At 37.9% G+C, this 23,811-nt stretch overlaps 1 protein-coding gene across 2 annotated transcripts in view; it reads left to right on the forward strand.

Annotated features, from left to right (window-relative positions):
* GDPD1 (glycerophosphodiester phosphodiesterase domain containing 1) overlaps positions 1-21,850 on the forward strand; it is a 56,122-nt gene extending 34,272 nt beyond the window's left edge. Inside the window, exons 5-10 of one of the 2 annotated variants that reach the window (XM_047708115.1) lie at positions 5,138-5,256; positions 5,777-5,866; positions 13,076-13,209; positions 18,160-18,219; positions 19,601-19,652; positions 20,481-21,850. In XM_047708115.1, coding sequence (XP_047564071.1) covers positions 5,138-5,256; positions 5,777-5,866; positions 13,076-13,209; positions 18,160-18,219; positions 19,601-19,652; positions 20,481-20,603 — 578 coding nt within the window. In that variant the 3' untranslated portion in view covers positions 20,604-21,850. The remainder of the gene's footprint in view (positions 1-5,137; positions 5,257-5,776; positions 5,867-13,075; positions 13,210-18,159; positions 18,220-19,600; positions 19,653-20,480) is intronic. The other variant, XM_047708116.1, reaches the window with a different exon arrangement.
* The last annotated feature ends 1,961 nt before the right edge of the window (positions 21,851-23,811 follow it).

The following is a 23,811-nucleotide window of genomic DNA, read 5'->3' on the forward strand; positions in this document are numbered from 1 at the left end:
ATCTTAAATTATTAGAGAGAATTCTATTACTCAGATAAACCACTCATTTCCTGGTCACCATCACTTTTTAATCATCAGCATAGCAGTTTTCTGTCTTGTGAGGGAATATTTCTCACAAAGGAACATGTTCCTTGGCCCAGTTTGTTGGATTTGTTAGAATGAAACATGTTAGGATGGAAAATACACCAGCTGGAGATGCAGGTTGCTAAGCAGGTAGAGCCTCATGCTGTCGCAATTCAGCCTCCTGTTTTAAATGATTCAAATTATAACTTAGTAAAACTACAAGATGTTACATGTTATGGACCTTGGTGTGGTATGCTTTGAATATGGTTAAAACCTTGGTTAAATGTCAAGATCTAAAGAACTGTTAACTGCTCTGTGTACTAGGTTTAAAATTGGTCACTATAATTTCTCCTTGACTGGAAAATATAAGAAAGCCAAATAAGAATCAGAAAATTGTTTAAATTAGCTATTTCTAAAGGATGTTTAGATCTAAACATTGTTTGATGTTACTTTTCAGATAAGTATCATTAAGCTATGTTGGTTTGCAGGAACATTTTTTTCATTCTTGTGATTAACAGGATTATATTTGCCAAGCTATTATATATTTATGTCAATTATAGATTTGTGAAAGTTAAAATACTTCATAAGTCAAGGTTCTTTTTTATTTGGGGGGGTTTCATTTTGTTTTGTTTAATTTTTCCCCTTGCAGAGCAAAGCCAAAGCCTCACAAAGATTGTAAGTTCCTTTGAGGAAGAAATTTATTCTAATTTTTTTTTTTTCAGATTTTATACTTCTTTTTTTTAAGTTTTTATTTATATACCTTTATCATAAAGTCATAAAATTTATGAATATGCAATGACCTTTGAGACCATATAATTCTATCTCTTCCTGTTTTAGATAAGGAAACTGAGGCCTAAAGATATAAATTAACTTGATTAAGGTCATACAGCAAATAAATGACAGAGCTAGTACTTGAAATTAGGTCTCCTTCTAACCAGGCCAGTGTTCAGTTGTACCACGCTTCTTCTCCTTCTGAAGAGTCTTTTTCTCTCTCTCTCTCTTTTTTTTAAAATTAAGTAGGCTCCTTGTCCAACATGGGGCTTGAACTCATGACCCTGAGATCAAGAGTCACATGCTCTACTGTCTGAACCAGCCAGGCTCCCCTAAAGAGTCTCTTTATTTTATTTTATTTTTTTAAAGATTATTTATTTATTTATTTGACACACACACACACACACAGATCACAAATAGGCAGAAGTAGGCAGAGAGGCAGGCAGAGAGAGGGAGAAGCAGGCTCCCCGCTGAGCAGGAGCCTGATGTGGGGCTTGATCCCAGGACCCTGGGATCATGACCTGAGCTAAAGGCAGAGGCTTAACCCACTGAGCCACCCAGGCACCCCAAGAGTCTCTTTATATGCCTTATTAATAGCACTGCCATGTACTCTCAAGCTTTGGACACCTATAAAAAGAATTAATTTTTTGTTCATATTGCATTCAGTTAATCACAATTAACTTAAGACTCTGCCTCAAATGTGAAGTTTACTGCATTTGAAATAGGCTAAGATACTGTATTATAAAAACTTGACTCAGGCAGATAGTTGTCCCTCCTCCTCTTTTGTTTGTTTGTTTGTTTGGTCTTATTCCCCTGCTCAGAACGAACTGTTGCTTACTTTTAAGTACTGTAGAGAGAGAGAGAGACTACCAACTCTCAGAGGAATACAGATTTTAGGCCTCTTGCTTTCTTTGTGGTTCAGAATTTTACTGAAGAAGTAATTTTTTTTTTAAGGTGCTTTGATGTGCCACAGGCTACATTAAAAAATAAATATAAAGAAAGAATATAAAAATGTGTTAACCAAAGGGTTTGTTATTACCTATCCTGCTTACTTGAAAATAGCCTTTTTTTCATGAAAGATACATAATTTGGGTAATCTAGAGTTGGTCAGAATGGTCGGTTTTCAAGTTCCAGCATGCTTTTAGAGGCCATTTCACTCATTCCATCACCCAGCACATCTTATGGCACTATCACTCTTGTTTTTTGTTTTGTTTTGTTTTGTTTTGTTTTGCCTATCACTCTTGTTCTCCTCTCTCTCTTTCTGTAGTATTTCCTCGATGGTTCTCTTCTGCCCAGAACTTTACTGGAGACAAACTTTTTTCCCCAGCTCATTTTCTACACTCTTGCTGGCTGAGGCATCTATTGTAAATATCTTAACATCACTTTTAGGATGGGCTTTTTTTTTTCTTAGTTATTAACATAACTTTAATTTCCTTGTTTCTCCCACTATTAGATGCAACATTCTTCTCATATAATGTTCCAAAGTTAGTTTTATCTGTTTGACTTTTTTCTAAGCTGATCCTTGCAAACATCTTAACCTGGGTGTGAATAGCTATCGCCCATGGCAATTCTTTCGACTGCCAAATTAATTTTTCCACACTTAACAAGCTAACAAAATTTTTACTTAATTAAAATAGCACTGTTTAAATGGAGTGTGTTGGTAGAAATGTTCTGTGTTTGCACTGCCAGTTACAGTAGCCAACAGTAGTCACCACATGTGACTGTTGAGAACTTAAAATGTGGCTAGTCTACCTCAGGGACTAAAGTTTTATTTAATTTTAATCTAAATAGCCCTATGTGGCTAATGGCTACCATCTCAAACAGTGTGGGACTAGAATATAATGTTCAGATGTTTTAGATTGTAACAGAAATGAGTTTACACCAGCTTAAGGGGAAAAAGAAACAACAGAGATTTATTTTATCATTAACTGTCTATAATAGTGGTGGATCTGATGTTAAACATTATTGAATCCAAGGGCACAAAAGGGACTCTTCGAGGCATTCTATGGTTCTGCTTCTCTTGGGTCTTACCTTTTTCCAGCATAGATGGGTTTTTGTCCTTGTGGCAGGGAACATAATCACTGACAATTCATTCATATCCTGCCCACACATTACAAAACAGTAATACATTTTTCCTTTTTTTCCTCATTTACATGCTGCCTTTTCATATGAGCCTTTATTAAAAATAATTTTTTGACATGGATTTACTTCATTGATACACTTTGTACAGTGAAAATGAAATAAAGGATCTGTTACCATTTTGTTATTCATATAGAAATGCGATCGAAGTTTTGGATGGAAGGACAAATTTCATGATACTTATATAGCATGCATATATATTATGTAAATGATTCAAGGCAAAAGAGATTAGGGAAAGAATAAAGAAAATAACTGTCAGGAAAGGTAAAAAAGTGTTTAAAAATCCTCTTCTAATTTTTTTTTACTCCGTTTTCTTTGAATAGCTACACTGATACAATTCTTTAACACATTCCTGAATTAGCATGTATTTCCCTTGCCTGAACATACATATTCTCAATCTCTGAAAATTTTCAATGGTGATATTATAGTAGAACTTCCCAAACAACCTCAGTATCCACTAGTAGAATGTAGGGGATCTTTTTTCTCTTCTACCCTCTAGGTTCTCAGGAAGGACTTGTAACAAAAGAGATTAACAAGACAAAGACAAACAAATTTATTAATATACTTATCATGGCAGAAACTCAGGGATGAGTAACTCAAAGTCTGGCTAGAACTTGAGTTTATAGAGCATCTTTTTTTTTTTTTTAAGATTTTATTTATTTATCTGACAGAGAGAGAGATTGAGAGAAGAGAGAGCGCAAGCAAGGGAGTGGGGTGCTTAGCAGGGAGCCTGACTCGGGGCTCTATCCCAGGACACTGGGATCATGACCTGAGCCGAAGGCAAACACTTAACGGCTTAACCCGCTGAGCCACCCAGGTGCTCTTAGCATCTTAACAAAAATATCCAATACATTTTCAGAGAATTGACAAGACAAATAAGGATTTTGAGTTTTTAGGGTAGCAAATCGTGGCAAGGTAAGTATATGGGTGAATAATGGAAGATAAAGTCTAGTCAATAGTTCGTTATGCAGAGTTCTGTGGTGCCAATAAGGGCCTAAAGTTGGTGATTTATGTTCTGTACAAATTTAAGTCCTGTTTCTCGGCAAATGGGAAAGGGCAGAGGGCTTCTTTTGTATCTGCTTCATCTCAGTTGCCTTTAGTTAAAAATAATCCTTATGCCAAAGTGGCATATTTTGGAATGGCAAACTCTGTTACCTTTCTGGGGGAATGGTTAAATTAAAATAATTAAATTGTTGCATAATGGAACATTTTATTTTTTTATTTTTTTTTTAAAGATTTTATTTATTTATTTGACAGAGAGAGATCACAAGCAGGCAGAGAGGCAGGCAGAGAGAGAGGAGGAAGCAGGCTCCCCGCTGAGCAGAGAGCCCGATGCGGGGCTCGATCCCAGGACCCTGAGATCATGACCTGAGCCAAAGGCAGCGGCTCAACCCACTGAGCCACCCAGGCGCCCCATAATGGAACATTTTAAAACCATTTAAAATAATTATAGAATAAGATTGGTGGATTAGAATAATATCAATGTCATGGTTATGATATTGTACTATAGTTTTATAAGAGGTTATCGGGGAATCTGGGTAAAAGGTGCATAAATCTCTGTATTTTTCTTATAACTCCAAATGAATCTCAAAAAGTTTAATGAAAAAAACTTTAAATCATAATTCTAAATTCTTTTTTTTTTTAAAGATTTTATTTATTTATTTGACAGACAGAGATCACAAGTAGGCAGAGAGGCAGGCAGAGAGAGAGGAAGGGAAGCAGGCTCCCTGCCGAGCAGAGAGCCCGATGCGGGGCTCGATCCCAGGACCCTGGGATCATGACCTGAGCCGAAGGCAGCGGCTTTAACCCACTGAGCCACCCAGGCGCCCCATAATTCTAAATTCTAAGTGTATTAACATGCACTATTTTTTTTTTGACTTTTGTAAAAAGATCAGGTTAAGATCTATAGCTACACTGTAACTGTATTAAATTATGCATTGGAAAAAAAGACTAGAGAAAGTATACTAAATGATTACAATGGTTCTATCTAAGTTGTTGGATTTTAGATGATTTTCCTCTTCTTCTTCTTACTTTTCATCATTTTGTACATGTCCTATATAAATACATCCTATTGTGAAAACAATACTTGATCTTTTTTTCTCCCAATCCTCAAAAAAGTGAATGTTATCTTTTAAAAATACTTTTACAAATCTTGCTTCCTCAGCATGCCAATGTGAAGGAAAAGATAACCGAATTCCATTACTGAAGGAAGTTTTTGAGGCCTTTCCTAACACTCCCATTAACATCGATATCAAGGTCAACAACAATGTGCTGATAAAAAAGGTATGTGAGCCAGTCCCTCTTCTGGCTGTGTTCTATCAGATTTCACAAACTAAGTAAGGCTACAGTAAGTGACTTCATAGACTGATAATGTTCAAGGAAATGTGATACTCTAGGGATCCGTATTGTTTTAAATAATGCCCTGGTAGAAAATATCACTTTACTGTTGGAAGGCCTATTTTCAGAGCAAGCTGTCCTGTCCCAGTCATGGATAAAACTGAGCTCCTGTGAACCAGTTGTTATAGCATGGGTATAATTAACTTCTTCAAATTTACTTGCTTCCTTTGCAGTTAGTTTATATCAAATGACTAAATAGTTGCATTCTATTAGATAAATCACAGAATGGTAAGATGTATGTAATTGCTTATATTTTATAAAATAATCAGAATTCACATATCGGTTCTTCCCGAAGTTTATATTATTCACTGGCAGATAGTCAGTTGTAATCCATTTTTTAAGTGAAGTAACATAAGTGGATTTACCAGTAGGCGCATGCATAAACTTTTGCATTTTTCACATGCAGGTTTCAGAGTTGGTGAAGCAATATAGACGAGAACACATAACGGTTTGGGGTAATGCCAGTTACGAAATTGTAGAAAAGTGCTACAGAGAGGTAAGCTTCCAAAATGATACAGAATGATCTTCTTTCTTTTTTTTTTTTTTTAAAGATTTTATTTATTTATTTGACAGACAGAGATCACAAGTAGGTAGAGAGGCAGGCAGAGAGAGAGGAAGGGAAGCAGGCTCCCTGCTGAGCAGAGAGCCTGATGCGGGACTCGATCCCAGAACCCTGAGATCATGACCTGAGTCAAAGGCAGCAGCTTAACCCACTGAGCCACCCAGGCTCCCCCAGAATGATCTTTCTTGCTGTTGTTGTATATCTATAAATGTCACCACAGTAATAATTTTTAAAAGTATCTTATTTCAAATCCTTGATATAAAGACAGATGGTACTGGGTAGAAGCACCTAACCAGAAGTTTAGTAATAGAGGTAATGGATTTTTTTTTTAAGATTTTATTTACTTATTTGACAGAGAGAGAGATCACAAATAGGCAGAGAGGCAGGCAGAGAGAGAGGGGAAAGCAGGCTCCCTGCTGAGCAGAGAGCCTGATGTGGGGCTTGATTCCAGGACCCTGAGATCATGACCTGAGCTGAAGGCAGAGGCTTAACCCACTGAGCCACCCAGGCGCCCAGAGGTAATGGATTTAATAGAAATCATGTACTTGGGGGTGCCTGGGGGGCTCAGTGGGTTAAGCAACTGCCTTCAGCTCAGGTCATGATCCCAGGGTCCTGGGTTTGAGTCCTGCATTGGGCTCCCCCCACTCTGCGGGGAGCCTGCTTTTCTTTCTCCCTCTGCCTGCCACTCCCCCTGCTTGTTATCTCTCTGTCAGATAAAATCTCTAAAAAAAAAAAAAAAGGAAAAGAAAAGAAATCATGTACTTGGGGCTGGCTTACAGAATTCTTATTTTCACATGCTAATATTAGTTGTTTGCCAACATTTTATTATGTACATTATGAAACAAAATATGATTCCTGTTCTTTTGTTGTTGTTGTTAGGTTAGATTCCTGTCTGTTTTTTGTTAGGTTATAGAAATTTTTGTGTAATTTTAAATTGAGGAAAAGATTTTAGTCCTTTGACTCTAGAGTTCAAGTGTCTTTGTTCCCTACCTCCCAATCAGAATTAATCAAATTAAGCCAGGATCATAGTTATCAGGTGGTATATAAAAGTAGGGCCATCTACCCACTGAAATTTTTCTGTTTGAAGAAAATATATCTATAAAAATTAATTTGATATACTTAAAAAAAAATTTTAAAGATATTTTATTTATTCATTTGAGAGAGAGAGAGCTCACAAGCAGGGGGAGAGGCAGAGGGAGAGGGAGAAGCAGACTCCGCTGAGCAGGGAGCCGGATGCGGGACTCGATCCTAGGACCCTGGGACCATGACCTGAGCTGAAGGCAGACACTTAACCGTCTGAGCCACCCAGGCATCCCGATATATTTTTTAAATGAATTTTTATTCTAGTTTCTGATAATTTTCTATTCATTTTTCTTTCCTATTTTTTTTTAAGATTTTATCCATTCACTTGACAGAGAGAGAGAGATCACAAGTAGGCAGAGAGGCAGGCAGAGAGAAAGAGGGAGGCAGTCTTCCCGATGAGCAGAGAGCCTGATGCAGGGCTCAATCCCAGGATTCTGAGATCATGACCTGACCTGAAGGCAGAGGCTTAAACTACTGAGCCACCCAGTTGCCCCAATTTGATATATTTTGACATGGTATGCTAAGCCTCTCTAAGCAAGTTTAGCTATATACTATACGTATTATAAGTATGGCTTATATACTATAGCAAGTATAGCTAGGAGAATATGAAATTCAAAATGTTAAAAAACCTTAAGCATGAAAGACTCTCTTTCAGAATACAAGTGATAGTGGTGATAGGGCAGAAGAAATACTGTGACACAAACAGCAATTCAAAATACAAAGATTTCTTTTGGGAAGGCCTTCCTTCCGAGCAAAGAAGGTAAAAATATAGATCCAGAATTGGCACCATTATAATTAAAAGTACAGTTAAAGCCCTCATTAAAGCAGGTAATTTTTATGGATGTGCCACAGGCTCTCTGAGATTCCAAGGTTGCTTGTGTACAAAAGAAGAAAACGGCTATCATTGGGATGAATGGCTTCAGATTGCTAAGAATTTAGTGCTAAGACTTTTCCCTAACTAATTGTTGTCTAATGGTATTTTCACGTATTATTAAAAGTGACTATACTGGAGGGCTTGTCGCCTGCTGGTTGTTTTACATAACTCGAATGTTTTTAAAAAGTAAAAAATAGTGATAACAGCAAATGCTGGAGAAGATGAGGAGAAGCCGGATCTCTCCAGCTTGCCTGTGAGAATGTAAAATAGTACAGCCACTCTCTTCATTCATTGGGTGGTTTCTTACCAGACTCAACATACACTTCCCATATTAACCAGCAGTCTCACTCTTGGGCATTTACCTCAGAAAAATGAAAACGTATGCACATAAAAACCTGTATATGAATGTTAATAGCAGCTTTGTTTATTATAGCAAAATACTGGAAACCAACCAAAATGCCCTTCAACAGGTAGATGACTAAACAAACTGACATATCCACATGATACAATACTATTCAGTCATGAAAGGAAATGAACTATTGATACCTGTAACAACTTGGGCTGTCCTAATACTCAAAGACATTTTGCTTGGTGAAAAAAATTAACCTCAAAAGATTACATACTGGAATCTCTATATGATTATGATTATTATTATTATTATTTAAAGATTTTATTTATTTATTTGATAGAGACATAGCGAGAGAAGTAACACAAGCAAGGGGAGTGGGAGAGGGAGAAGCAGGCTTCCCACTGAACAGGGAGCCTGATGCAGGACTCCTGGGATGCCAGGACCTGATGCAGGACATCCTGGGATGCCAGGACCCTGGGTTCATGACCTGAGCAGAAGGTAGACGCTTAAAGACTGAGCCACCCAGGCACCCTGGAATCTCTATATTATACACCTGAAACTAATATAACACTGTATGTTAACTAAGTGGAATTTTTTAAAAAAGAAAAGAAAACTTAAAGAAAACCAAAAAACAAAAAGGTTACATACTATATGATTCCATTTATGTAACATTCTCAAAACTGTACACATTGAAGAGCAGATAAGTGGTTACCAAGGGATAGGGACTGGGAGTCAGGTAGAGAGTGAGGGCAAATACCAAAAGGTAGTAGGAGGGAGTTGTGTGTGATGGAACTGTTCTGCATCTTGCTTGTGGTGGTGGTTAAAGAAATTGATACACTGTTAAAACTGCACTAAACCAGGGTGCCTGGGTGGCTCAGTTGGTTAAGCATTTGCCGTTGGCTCAGGTCCTGATCTTGGGTTCCCGGGATTGAGACCTGCATCAGGCTCCCCACTCAGTGGGGAGTCTGCTTCTCCCTCTCCCTGTCCTTCGTGATACCTCTCTCGCTCTTTTAAATATTTTTTTTTAAGATTTTATTTATTTATTTGTCAGAGAGAGAGAGGGAGAGAGAGCGAGCACAGACAGACAGAATGGCAGGCAGAGGCAGAGGGAGAAGCAGGCTCCCTGATGATCAAGGAGCCCGATGTGGGACTCGATCCCAGGACGGCGGGATCATGACCCGAGCCGAAGGCAGCTGCTCAACCAACTGAGCCACCCAGGCGTCCCTCTCGCTCTCTTTCAAATAAAAAAAACTGCATTAACCCAAACGCATGCACAAATGAATGTAGATTTTAAAAGTGAAACTGAGTAAGGTCTATAGTCTAATTAACAGTGATATTCTGGGCCAGGAGGGAGTTAAAGAAAAGAAGAAAAGAAAGGGGAAAACAGCAACAAAAAACCCCAGCGATAAACCAGTGTCAAGTCCTGGTTTTGATGTATGACAGTTACAACAAATGTTACCATTTGGAGAACCTTAGGTTAAAGGTTCATAGGACTCTGTTTTTACAAGTTTTTGTGACTCTAGTGTTTCAAAATACAAAGTCCACTTTTGACCCAGAATCGGAGAACTTTCCCCTTGATTCACATATTTTTCTTGAAGAGTCTGGCTTTTTGTCATTTTAGAATTTAAAAACTTCCAAAAGGGGGCGCCTGGGTGGCTCAGTGGGTTAAAGCCTCTGCTTTCGGCTCAGGTCATGATCCCAGGGTTCTGGGATCCAGCCCCACATCGGGGCTCTCTGCTCAGCAGGGAGCCTGCTTTCCTTCCTCTCTCTCTGCCTGCCTCTCTGCCTACTTGTGATCTCTGTCTGTCAAATAAATAAATAAAATCTTAAAAAAAAAAAAAAAAAAACCACTCCCAAAAGTTCCAGCAGTAATTTTTGAACATCGCAGTAAAAATGTCTCAATCAGGGGCGCCTGGGTGGCTCAGTGGGTTAAGCCGCTGCCTTTGGCTCAGGTCATGATCTCAGGGTCCTCGGATCAAGTCCCGCCTTGGGCTCTCTGCTCAGCAGGGAGCCTGCTTCCCTCTCTCTCTCTCTCTCTGCCTGCCTCTCTGTTTACTTGTGATCTCTCTCTGTCAAATAAATAAATAAGTCTTTAAAAAAAAGTCTCAATCATATTTGTTATTCATATAATGAACATGTCATATAATTAAGTCATGCATCTTTTATAATTCTAAAAGTATGATTTGTAAGAATTCTACATTAGCCCTTTAATTCCCAAACGCTAGAAACTAAAAATACAAAGATAACTTGGCTAATTGAATTTAAATTTTAAAAAATGTATAAAAAGAAAAAAGGGGCACACAGTGGGGAGGGGAAAACATGAGGCCCTTAGTCCCACGTAATGACTTTTAATTCACTCTTACTCAATGGAGTAGTTCTTAACCTTGGCTGTGTGTTAGAATCACCTGAAAAGTCTCAAAAAAATACAAATGCCTGGGTGCCATTTCATAAATTCTATTTATTCAAGTATAATTGAAACACGATGTGATACTAGTGATTCCACAAATTATATTTATGCTGTGCTCATGAGTGGAGCTAGCACCAGTCATCATGTAACAGTATTACAATACCATTGACTGCATTCCCTGTGCTGTCCCTTTTTACCCCCATGACCTATTCATTCCATACCTGGAAGCCTGTATCTCTCCCTCACCTTCACCCACTCCCCCGCTCCCCTACTCCCATTCCCCCTCTCCCCTCTCCCAACTCCTCCGCTCCCCTCCCCCCACTCCCCTCCCTCCACTCCCCCTCTCCCCTCCCATCTGGCAACCATCAGTTTGTTTTCTGTATTTATGGGTCAGTCTCTGCTTTTTGTTTATTTGTTTTGCTTTTTAGATTCCACACATAAGGGAAATCATTATGGTATTTGTCTTTCTCTGTCTGCCTTATTTCATTAGTATAATATCCTCTCAGTCCATCCAAGTTGTAAATTGGCAAGATTCCCGGATGTTCTACTTTAGAAGATATGGAGTGGCCCCGGCTGTTACGTCAGTGGTGGGTCAGTGTACCAAAGCCCGCCCTCTCCCACCCCGGGCAGCCTGGCATGGCTTTCCAGAAGTACCGGTTACTGTTTTTAGTTCTCTGGGTCCAAAGCTATTTAAGTTTTGAGGGTTGGCCCCAACTCAGTTTTTCCCATAAGCTCTGTTATTCTTAGTGTATGAATTTGCAGAAGTCAAGTTTTTCAGGGACTTGTACACTATGTTACAGCGGAAACACCTGTATATAAATTAGCCTAAAATGTTACAAAGCAGCATGTGAACATAGGTGCAAAAGAAATCCTCAAACTTACTTACTGTTTTTTTTTTTTAATAAAGAAGTGGGTAATTTAGAGGTAATATTTAAAATAAATTACTTTTCTGCATGACTTTTTCCATATATTACTTTTGTATAGAAAAAAATAAACTGTAGGGCTCATGGGTGGCTCAGGCTGTTGAGTGTCTGCCTTTAGCTCAGGTCATGCTCTCAGGGTCCTGGAATGGACTGCCACGGCTTCTCCCTCTGCCCCTCCCTCCTGCTCGGGATCTCTCTTTCTCTCATGCTCTTTCTCAAATAAATAAATAAAATATTTAAAAAAAAAACAGAAAAATCAACTTTACCATAATTTCTGTTTGTTTTAAAGACAAATATAGGAGGGGCTAGGGAGATGGGGATATGAGGGGCCATTTACTGAGCACAGAATTTCAGTTTTACAAGATGAAGAGAGTTCATATATATATATATGAGTTCTTATATATATATATATATAAAGAGTTCTTATATATATATATATATATATAAGGCTTGCATTCTAAGGGTTTTGGGACCTTTAACACATTTTGCAATAGAAATCTAAAATGATGGCTAGATTCTTGGACTAGCTTACAAAATCCTATTTATATTTGATGCATAATATAGTTGAAAGATGACATATTTGGGGCGCCTGGGTGGCTCAGTGGGTTGGGCCGCTGCCTTCGGCTCAGGTCATGATCCCAGGTCCTGGGTTCAAGCCCCACATCGGGCTTTCTGCTCAGCGGGGAGCCTGCTTCCTCCTCTCTCTCTGCCTGCATCTCTGCTTACTTGTGATTTCTCTCTGTCAAATAAATAAATAAAATCTTAAAAAAAAAAAGAAAGATGACATATTTGCAACAGTGTTTATATTTTACCTATAGATGTATCAATATCATATCCTGCTTAACTAATATATAACTATATCTATAGATAGGAATACCTATATATCTCTATGTGGATATATATGAATATATATCGATCTTTAGTTAATATTTTTTTAAATGGGAGTAAGGTTGCTGAATATTTCATTTATTCATTTCTTTATCTTATTCCATTTGGTTCTCTAATGATCTATCACCAACAGACAGAAGTGGTGGAGCAAGCAGAGATAGGGAATACAGAAACTCAAGTATCATCAATTAACAGTATAGGGCTCCACGACAGATCCTGACCCATTTGGCAGGGACTAGCCATTTTTTTTTTTTAAAGATTTTATTTATTTATTTGTCAGAGAGAGAGAGGGAGAGAAAGCAAGCACAGGCAGACAGAATGGCAGGCAGAGGCAGAGGGAGAAGCAGGTTCCCTGATGAGCAAGGAGCCCGATGCGGGACTCGATCCCAGGACGCTGGGATCATGACCTGAGCCGAAGGCAGCTGCTTAACCAACTGAGCCACCCAGGCGTCCCGGGACTAGCCATTTTTAAGTGTGGTGGGTTTAGAGATGGATATTGATAATTCAGGGGGTACTTTTAACAAATGTCCAGATACAGTCGTGGAAATTTTGAGGATGTGAAATAATCCTCTTTATTTGAGCAGTTGTGAAGTAACATAATATTGCTTGTGTCTTTTAGAATTCAGATATTCCTATTCTCTTCAGTCTACAACGTGTTCTGCTCATTCTTGGCCTTTTCTTCACTGGCCTCTTGCCCTTTGTGCCCATTCGAGAACAGTTTTTTGAAATCCCAATGCCTTCTATCATACTGAAGTAAGTGGTTACTCTGTTTTCATCAGTTATCATTACAGGGGGACTAAGATCAAGGCTCACTAATATCAATGTAAATGATAAAGAATAGGTAGCTATAGGGGCACCTGGCTGGCTCAGTCAGTAGAGCATGTGACTCTTGATCTCGGGGTTATAAGTTTAAGCCCCACATGGGGGTTTAAAAATAGTCTTAAAAAAAAAAAAGAATAGATCTCTGTAGTTATTTACATGTTGGGTTAACTGACCTGTATTAATAATGCTTTTTGATATAATTAAGACACATTTTTTAAAAATGAATAATATTGTAAGTATTTCATCTGGACCCATTTCAGGTAACAACGGCTTTCTGTGCCTGTGTACTCAGAAGTCAGGTACAAAGAAGTGACCTTAAATGTTGAAGCTTAATACTTCTTTTATTCTAACACGTAATAGCAGTTGCCCTCCAACTGCCCTAACTTATTTATACCTCAGTCACAATATGCAGCTGAAATTCCATTAAACTCCAAATTTGTGGGGCACCTGGCTGGCTAAGAGCATGGAACTCTTGATCTCAGGGTTGTGAGTTCAAGCTCCACATTGGGCCTCGAGATTACTTAAAAAAAAAAAAAAAATTACATTAAATGTGATCTCACCTGCATGGAAACTTTTTTCATCCCCAAACAGAACTTTAAAAGAGCAAGCTGAACATTAGTGCAGCAGTCATTAGGAATTATTGGTAAGAAAAACAATTTGGTCGGTACCGTTGTATTCAGCATTTATGTTTCATGCTTGTTTTCCAATTTGAGTTTCTTCGTGATGAGCATGTTTATTTTATCTATTCCCAATTATATTTATGGGCAGCCTTTGTAGCTATTTCTCAGACAAAACAGAAATCACTTCTTGCCTACAAAGAAACCATTTTCATTTGCTGGATTAAAATGATTCCTGACCATTTACTCCTGAAATACTTAAGCTTCCTATGGCTTGGCATGAACTGTTGTCCTCTCTAGATTATCTCCCATGTGTTTCTTTTAGGAGCAGGTATTACTGAAATACAAATGAACAAACTTCATAGATTAATCTTGTCTCTAAAACGTAATCATGGATTAAGACAAGGTAGAATATGGTGTGTGTTTTAACTTTTTTTTAATAGATGAAGGTGGGTACTTCCTAAGACAACATGATAATTTCTTTAATGAGGTAGTGTTTGATACACTAAATCCCTGAGATTCCAGAAGTTGCAACCAGTATTTTCAATCCGGGCTACAGTTAGGAAAAAGAGGATTTTATTTAGAGAGCTTCTAAGAAAAACTGAATTCAGAGAGAAGGGGGAAAAAAAGGAATTTAAGTGCGGAGACTCAGAATTATTCCAAGAGTACGGACAAGAGGCATTAGAAAGGAAACAAGAAGTGAAGATCCAGGGGGAATGGAAATCGCCATATGCTGTTAAACTTAAAAGTTTTCAGAGTAGAGAGAGGCTAACCAGAGATATGCTCTGGGTACAATCCAACATTAATGACACAGGTAGTTGTGCTGCTCCAGGAAGCTGAGGAAACTGACGAAACTCAGCATAAGTCCAAAGTTCAAGTATAGAAAAGATAATTTAAAAGAACAGGTCCTAGGTTCAATATTTGCAAATCAGTCATGCTACATCACATTAATAAAAGAAAGGATAAGAACCATATGATCATTTCAATAGATGCAAAAAAAAGCATAGGGAAAAGACAAAGTACAACATCCACACATAATAAAAACCCTCAACATTAAAATAAAGGCCATATATGAAAAACTCACAGCTAATATCCTGAATGTAGAAAAACTAAGAGCTTTTCCTCTGTAGTAAGGAACAAGACAGGGATATCTACTCTTACTAGTTTTATTCAACATGGTACTGGAAGTCCTAGCCACAGCAATCAGACAACAAAAGAAAATAAAAGTCATCCAAAGAGGCAAGGAAGAAGTAAAATGTTAACTATTTGCATATGATACTACATATAGAAAACCAAAAAGACTCCACCAAAAAACTACTAGAACTGATAAATTCAGCAAAGTCGGAGGATATGAAATCAACCTATAGAAATCTGTTGCATTTCTATAAACCAATAATGAAGCAGAAAGAGAAATTAAGGAATCACTCCCATTTACAATTGTACCCAAAACACTCAGATACTTGGAATAAATCTAACCAAAGAGGTGAAAGAATTGTACTCTGAAAACCATAAAACACTGGTGAAAGAAATTAAAAATGACACAAAGAAATGGAAAGAGATTCCATGGTCATGGATTGGAAGAACAAATACTGCGAAAATGTCTATACTGCCCAAAGCAATCTACACATTTAATGCAGTCTCTATCAAAATACCAACAGCATATTTCACAGAGCTGAACAAACAGTCCTAAAATTTGTATGGAACCACAAAAGACCCAAAAGAGCCAAAGCAACCTTGAAAAAGAAAAACACAGCTGGAGGCATCACAATTCTGCACTTCAAGTTATATTACAAAGCTGTAGTAATCGAAACGGTGTAATACCGGCACAAAGACAGACACACAGATTAATAGAATGGAATAGAAAATCCAGAAATGGGGACGCCTGGGTGGCTCAGTTGGTTGGACGACTGCCTTCAGCTCAGGTCATGATCCTGGAGTCCCAGGATCGAGTCCCGCATCGGGCTCCCGGCTCCGCGGGGAGTCTGCTTCTCTCTCTGACCTTCTACTCGCTCATGCTCTCTCTCACTGTCTCTCTCTCAAATAAATAAATAAAATCTTTAAAAAAAAAAAAAGAAAGAAAATCCAGAAATGAACCCACCATTATATGGTCAATAATCTTTGACAAAGCAGGAAAGAATATCCAATGGGAAAAAGAATGTCTCTTCAACAAATGGTGTTGGGGAAAACTGGACAGCAACATGGAAAAGAATGAAACTAGACCATTTTCTTACACCATACAGAAAGAATAAATTAAAAATGGATTAAAGACCTAAATGTGGGGCGCCTGGGTGGCTCAGTGGGTTAAGCCGCTGCCTTCGGCTCAGGTCATGATCTCAGGGTCCTGGGATCGAGTCCCGCATCGGGCTCTCTGCTCAGCAGGGAGCCTGCTTCCTCCTTTCTCTCTCTGCTTGCCTCTCTGTCTACTTGTGATCTCTCTCTGTCAAATAAATAAATAAAATCTTTAAAAAAAAAAAAAAAAGACCTAAATGTGAGACCTGAAACCATAAAAATCCTAGAAGAGAACATAAACAGTATCTTTTTTCTACATACATCTCCTGAAACAAGGGAAACAAAATCAATAATAAAATATTGAGACTACATCAAAATAAAAAAAATTCTGCACAGCAAAGGAAACAATCTAATGAAACTAAAAGGAACCCACAGAATGAAAGAAGGTATTTGGGAAAGGACAGATCTGTTAAAGGGTTAGTATCCAAAATATATAAGTTCTTATAAATGCAGTACCCCCAAAATGAATAATCTAATTTTAAATGGGCAGAAGACACAATGGCTAAAATAAAAAACTCAAGAGGGTGCCTGGGTGGCTCAGATGATTAAGCGGCTGCCTTCAGCTCAGGTCATGATTCCAGGGTCCTGGGATCGAGCCCCACATTTATCTCCCTGCTCTGTTGGGAGCCTGCTTCTCCCTCTCCTTCTGCCTACTGCTCTGCCTGCTTGTATTCTCTCTCTCTGTCAAATAAGTTAATAAAATCTTAAAAAAAAAACAAACACAACTCAAGAAACAACATGTGTTGGCAAGGATGTGGAGAAATGGGTGAATCCTCACGCACTGTTGGAGGGAATGAAAACTGGTGCAGCCACTGCAGAAAACAGTAATGAGGTTCCTCAAAAAGGTAAAAATAGAACCATCGCACAATCGAGCAATCATACTACTAGGTATTTACCCAAAGAATATAAAAATACTAATTCAAAGGGATATAGGCACCTCGATGTTTATAGCAGATTATTTACAATGGTCAAGTTATTGAAAACAGCCCAAGTGTTCATCAATAGATGAATGGATAAAGAAGATATGGTATATATACATATACTATGGAATATTGCTGAGCCATAAAAACAAATGAAACCTTGGTATTTGCAATGACATGGATGGAGCTAGAGAGTATTATGCTAAGCAAAGTTAAGTCAAAGAAAGACAAATACTATATGATTTCACTTCTATGTGGAATTCCAAAAACAAAAAAATGAGCAAAAGAAAAAGAGAGGCAAACCAAGAAACAGACTCTTAACTAGAGTCAAGGTAAACCATCAGACTGGTAACCATCAACTATGATGGTTACCAGAAGGAAGGTGGGTGGTGGGGATGGGTTAAACAGGTGATGGGGATTAAGGAGTGCACCTATTATGATGATCACTGAGTGATGTATGGAGTTGCTGAATCACTATATTGTACACCTGAAACTAATATTATACTAATATGTTAACTAACCGGAATTAAAAAAAAAAAAAAAAAAACGAACAGAAAAAAAGAAAGAACATGGCCCATGTCTTCAATTATTGAAAGGAGAAGAAAAAACATGCTTCTAGGGTTTTTTAGTCACATTTTTGCCCCATATATCTTTTCATTTGTAGTAAAGTTTGGTTGTATGTTTAAGTTTACTAAATACCAGTGCTCACTTCAGCAGCAAATGTACTAAACCTACTATTACTAAGTTATACCAGACAAAGTGAGAGAAAGAAGCTTCACCAAAAAAGAGAAGAGACATGAGCCCCAGGCACCCAGGGTCTAGAAAGAGAACTTTAATTATTTTTTTAACCTTTTAGTAGTGGTAGCAAAAAGTTATCTCAAAATCAATAGAATCAGAGAACCCAAGTGGGTTTTAATTTACTTTTTTTTTTAACAAATATTTTTTGAGCACATACTAAATGCAAGGCCACTGTTTGTTTTTGAACTCATTTTATTTTATCACACTGATATCTTTCTGTGTTTCTAATTTATGATTCAAATTTTATTTTGCCTCAGGCTAAAAGAACCCCACACAATGTCCAGAAGTCAAAAGTTTCTCATCTGGCTTTCTGATATGTAAGAATTTTAGTTTCTTGATATACGAGTTATTGTTTTAGCTGTATCTGTTACATACCGTGTTTGTAATTTAGAGCAAGCTTTCTACATGGGGTTTGTAACAAGGACACGATGAGCATGTACTCTATGGGTGGATGTATATGAATCATTTAGAACTACTCTAATTACTAGTCGAAAAACCTTAAGAGGCATCTTGAGAGATAATCTCCTCCAGCTTCAGGGGCAACCAAAGGCAGATGATTAACTTCGGGCTCTCTAGCTAGTTAGTAGAAGAGGTGGCATGGCATTTGCTCTCTGCACTAACCCACAGTCAAAGATGTGGTGGAAAGAAGTGTGTATATAACCGTACAACTGTATGTAAAAGTGTATACTGACTAGTGGCATATTCCTATGAAAAATCTGCTGCACGAAGACTTAACAGCAGACAGGAAGCCCCACCTTTAGGGTGGAGATCAACTTTAAAGAAAATACTTTCCCTTCTCAGACATGTTGTGTTTAATTTTAGGTAAATACCACGATGTTGCTGTGCTATATTTTGCTTTATTTTATTTTATTTTTTATATTTTGCATTAAAATGGAACCCGGAATGCTTAAATAATAGTCCTAAATCACAACCTTTTAAATTACTTAGCTCCTCTTGCAGAGTTGGAAAACTAGTTTTTATCTTTTCTCTGTGCCACGAGGTTTATTCTTTTTTGCTTTATTCCTGATTCAATTTCTGGTTTTCAGGGTTGCATTTTTAATTGGTATTAAGTGCATATGGTTTTTAGTCCCTGTTATTTCATCATTTTAACAGACATAAACAGAATAGAAACAATATGTTTAACTTGCCAGTAGAGTTCGCTCCCATCCTGCTCAAGTGATTTATAGTCTAAGAGTTTACTTTTAAGTCAATTATTTAGCATTTTTAAAAAGCGCAGGTTTCCTATTTATAGTGTAATTAATGGACTTTAGGTTTCTAAGATAACACAGGAAAGACTAACCATTATGTAAATGAACTATATTATAGAACCTGGCCCAAGTTCATGGCCTTATTTTAACTTGGAAAGTTAGAAACAGACTTCTCAGCTCTTTCTCACTTGTTAACGGTGTCAACAGGGAAAGCGAGGAAGCCTCTTGTCTACAGAGCAGGTTCAGTAAGATTGGGTCTCCTGAGGATCTAGTTACAGAAGGAATAGAAAGGAGGTTCTGGTGATCCACCAGCAAGCAGCCAGCAGTGAAAGGAGATTGAGCAGTTAGAACATAAATATCCACCGCAGTTATGACTTGAGGTGATTGCTTTACTGCCGCTAAAGCACTGGGATAAACTCTAAATGGACTAAATTAGGACTAAGGACTAAAAGGTAAGACTATCTAAATCTGTTCTGCTTTTCTTTTCTAGCTTACTAATGAGAAAAGCCTTGTTTGACCACCTCACTGCCAGAGGCATTCAGGTAAGTTTCCGGAATGACGCATTTTGGAAATAGTATAAGCTCACCAGTTTAACAGTAGTGTAAAGGGCAGGAACTTGATTTGGTTCCAGCTCTGATGCTGCTGCTTTACTGGTTCACCTATGAAGACCTTAAGCTCTGCCTTAAACTTAACAAGAAAGCACTGGCATTTTAGTAACTGGAGTCCACATATGTATAGGTGAGAGTAACTGAAGCCAGAGGGTGGGACAGTGTATATTTAATGAGTAAAGTAAAAAAAAAAATTTAGGGGCGCCTGGGTGGCTCAGTGGGTTAAGCTGCTGCCTTCGGCTCAGGTCATGATCTCAGGGTCCTGGGATCGAGTCCCGCATCGGGCTCTCTGCTCGACAGGGAGCCTGCTTCTCTCTCTCTCTCTCTCTCTGCCTGCCTGCCTCTCTGTCTACTTGTGATTTCTCTCTGTCAAATAAATAATAAATAAAATCTTTAAAAAAAAAATTTAAACAGTTCAATGATTTCTTAAAATTACAGGCTTAAAATGTTGTTTCTAAGTACGCTGAGATTGTAGTGTATAAATAGTGTAGGCTATTAAAAAATAATTTTCTGGGCGCCTGGGTGGCTCAGTGGGTTAAGCCGCTGCCTTCGGCTCAGGTCATGATCTCAGGGTCCTGGGATCGAGGCCCGCATCGGGCTCTCTGCTCAGCAGGGAGCCTGCTTCCCTCTCTCTCTTTCTCTGCCTGCCTCTCCATCTGCTTGTGATCTCTCTCTGTCAAATAAATAAATAAAATCTTTAAAAAATAATAATTTTCTACTTTTAACCTTTTATCTCATATTTCTCATGCTTCTAATTTTCAGGTGTATATTTGGGTTTTGAATGAAGAACAAGAATACAAACGAGCTTTTGATTTGGGAGCAACTGGGGTAATGACAGACTATCCAACAAAGCTTAAGGACTTTTTACATAATTTTTCAGCTTAGAAAAGGAGGTACTCAGAAGCACTCAAAGAAAAATGAAAAGAACTAAAGAAAAAAAAAAAAAACAAGTTTGCCATCATTTCCCTAAGCCATTTCCAGAATGGTAAAGGTTTAATCATTTAAGTTTTAATTACCTCATTTTTAAGCTTGTCTGAGAATGTAGAAACTATATATTGTATATTTATTTTAAAGAATATTGCATATTTTACATGTGTAAATAGTTTGTTTAGAATGATAACTGGTTATGAGATATAAGTAGAAGACTATTGATCAAGAGTTCTGTATATTATGCAGTATTCTACTATTATAAGTAATTGTAAAATCAAAGACTTTTGAATAGATTTGATACTAGCCTTCACTGGAATAAGATCAACTAATTAGTAAAGCAAAATTATTGAAGGCCACTATAGCTATGCTGAGTTGTCTTGTTATTTCTAGGTACATCTTAGTTTAAGAGGAAAGAAAATACAGTGGGAGGAGAGCTTAGAAATCAGTGATACAGTTAAACTGACAGGTTCTGTTAACTTTGTTAACAGAAGGCAGTCTCCATAAAAACTGAAACTAATACTTGATCAGAAATAAAAACTGTAGACAATTAGATTTCTTGGTTGCTGCTGTTAATGGGGACATTCTGTTTGGAATCTTCTTCAGGTGTAAAATTGTTACCATGTCCTTTCTTTCTGGTAGACATTAAAATTGGACTTTTTAAATGTAAATTAAGACAAGACCCAAATAGTCATATATTTATGTTTCCTCTAAACATTATGTTTCCTCTAAACAAAATTTTCCAATTTTTGGCACTGACTAATAACTGTTTGGGCCTACATCTAGATTATAAATAACGTCTTAAATCCTAATAATCATATGAAACTGACAAAAGTACATATCATTGTTTCCAGTACGTATGGTATAAACCACCTATTCCTGATCTTCAAGGTTTAATTCTTCTGACTATTAAATGGAAGCAGAATTTCTCAAAGCATTAGGCATCACTTCCTCTCCTTCTCTGATATGACTCCATGTAAATCTTTTTCTAATCTTTTTGACTAATTTTCATGATCTCTTTGGGAGGTAAATATACTCTGGAATAATAAGGGTCTTTTACCTAGATTACATCTCTCATTTGGAGTTTGCCAGCTCACAGCTAAGAAGGATGATCATACTCCTACCTATCCCTTGATGACATAAATAACATTTGCTTTTTGTTTGTTTGTTTATCTAAACTGAAATAAAGTTTTACAAGAACAAAATAAGGTTTCTTCATTGCTTTTTTGCAGTTGTAATTCCAAATGTGCCTTATAGATTTGGGGCTGCAGAATTTAATGAGGTGATAAATTGATAATGTGCGTAAGTACACCTGAGATTTCTCTCCAGAGTAAGGAAAGCAAAAGAAAATATGGAAACACTCGTATGGCCCGGAAGTGGCTTCTTGGCATTTGAACAAATAACTTGGGCAGGTGATCCATTAAATCAGTCATTTTTACTTTCATGTACTATAATTTATGGTTATAGTTGCTAGGAATTATTTTGATCACTTTAATATGATTCTTTTTTGTTATTTATTCTTTTTGAATTTTGCTTTGTTATGATTCAGATCAGCTCATATCATAGGGCCAGCATATATTTTGTGTCAACAGTAGGAGATAAAGTACCCAATATGGTAAAGATGTTTAGAAAGTCATATTTTAAAAGCCTGCTAATTCTGGGATGCCTGCCTGGCTCTTTTGGTAGAGCATGTAGTTCTTGATCTCAGGGTTGTGAATTTGAGCCCCGTGTTGGGAGTAGTTTACTTAAAAAAAAAAAAAAAGTTTGCAGATTTTATAGTCGAGGTGACTTTAATTCACTTAACATAAGTATTTACAATAACAAGAGAGTTGACATTCATGATCAGATAACATCTCAATACTGCTTTTCTGATCGAAGCATCACATTTTATCTATTTACTTATTTACAGTAATCTCTATGCCCAATGTGGCGCTCAGACTCCAAGACCCCAAGATCAAGAGTCACATACTCTACTCCAACTGAGCCAGCCAGGATCCCCTGGAACATCACTTTTTTTTTTTTTTAAGGTTTAGTTTATTTATTAGAGAGAGAGAGCGCACACGTGCACAGGAGAGGGAGTGGGGTGAGGGGCATAGGGAGAGGGAGAGAGAGAGAAGCAGACTCCCTGCTGAGCAGGGAGCCTGATGTGGGGCTCCATCCCAGGACCCCGGGATCATGACTTGAGCTAAAGGCAGACGCTTAACCGACTGAGCCATCCAGGCACCCCATGGAGCATCACATTTTAAAAGAGCTTAAATACTCTTTCATTTTGAGATAGCTATTGCTAGGCATAGCGGGAAAGATTGAGAACTGGTCACAAGATATGATTAGACCTTTCTACTGGGATGAAGCTGGCAGTAAATAAGACAGGCCCAGCTATAGGTCTAGTCTAGCATGCCAACAGTAGCCTAAGTATGTGGCAATAGGCAACAGTTGGTCAAGCATTTTAGCAAGCAATTGGCAGGAGGGAGTTTTAATAAGAAGTAGTGAGAGCTTCCCAATAGGACTAAAGTCCTAGGCATGTTACCAAGGCAAAACAGAACACAAGGTAGTAGATAGGGTGCCTGGGTGGCTCAGTTGTTAAGAGTCTGCCTTCGGCTCAGGTCATGATCTCAAGGTCCTGGGATCACGCCCTGCATCAAGCTCCCTGCTCTGCAGGAAGCCTGCTTCTCTCTCTCCCACTCCGCCTGCTTGTGTTCCCTCTCCCGCTATGTCTCTCTCTCTGTCAAATAAATAAAATCTTTAAAAAATTTTAAAAAGCTCACAAGGTACTAGGACTGGGACCCAGGTCTTAGAAAGAAGCTCATTTAATAGAACTGAAGAACAGAGTGATAACATTGGACTAATTATAGGAGTAAGATGCTACTGAGTCCCAGAATTATTAAACCTCATGTTTCTGGCCAGGACTGGTTCTAGAAATAGGAGTGGGGCCCTAACAACAAGTGGGCATCTAGGAGCCACAACTGTGGAGAAAGAATGGCTACAATGGGTTGGGAAAAGAGAACATAAAACATAAATTGTAGGATATTGTAGTATGGGAAATCATTAACAGAATGACTCATACATGAATGATTCTGCTTAGAGCTGTGCAACATGGTGGTGGTGGAAAGGTGCATTTAAACAGTATACAGGGAGGGGCGCCTGCGTGGCTCAGTTGGTTAAGCAT

Source organism: Lutra lutra, chromosome 16 (genome assembly GCF_902655055.1).
Source record: "Lutra lutra chromosome 16, mLutLut1.2, whole genome shotgun sequence".
Lineage (NCBI taxonomy): Eukaryota > Metazoa > Chordata > Mammalia > Carnivora > Mustelidae > Lutra > Lutra lutra.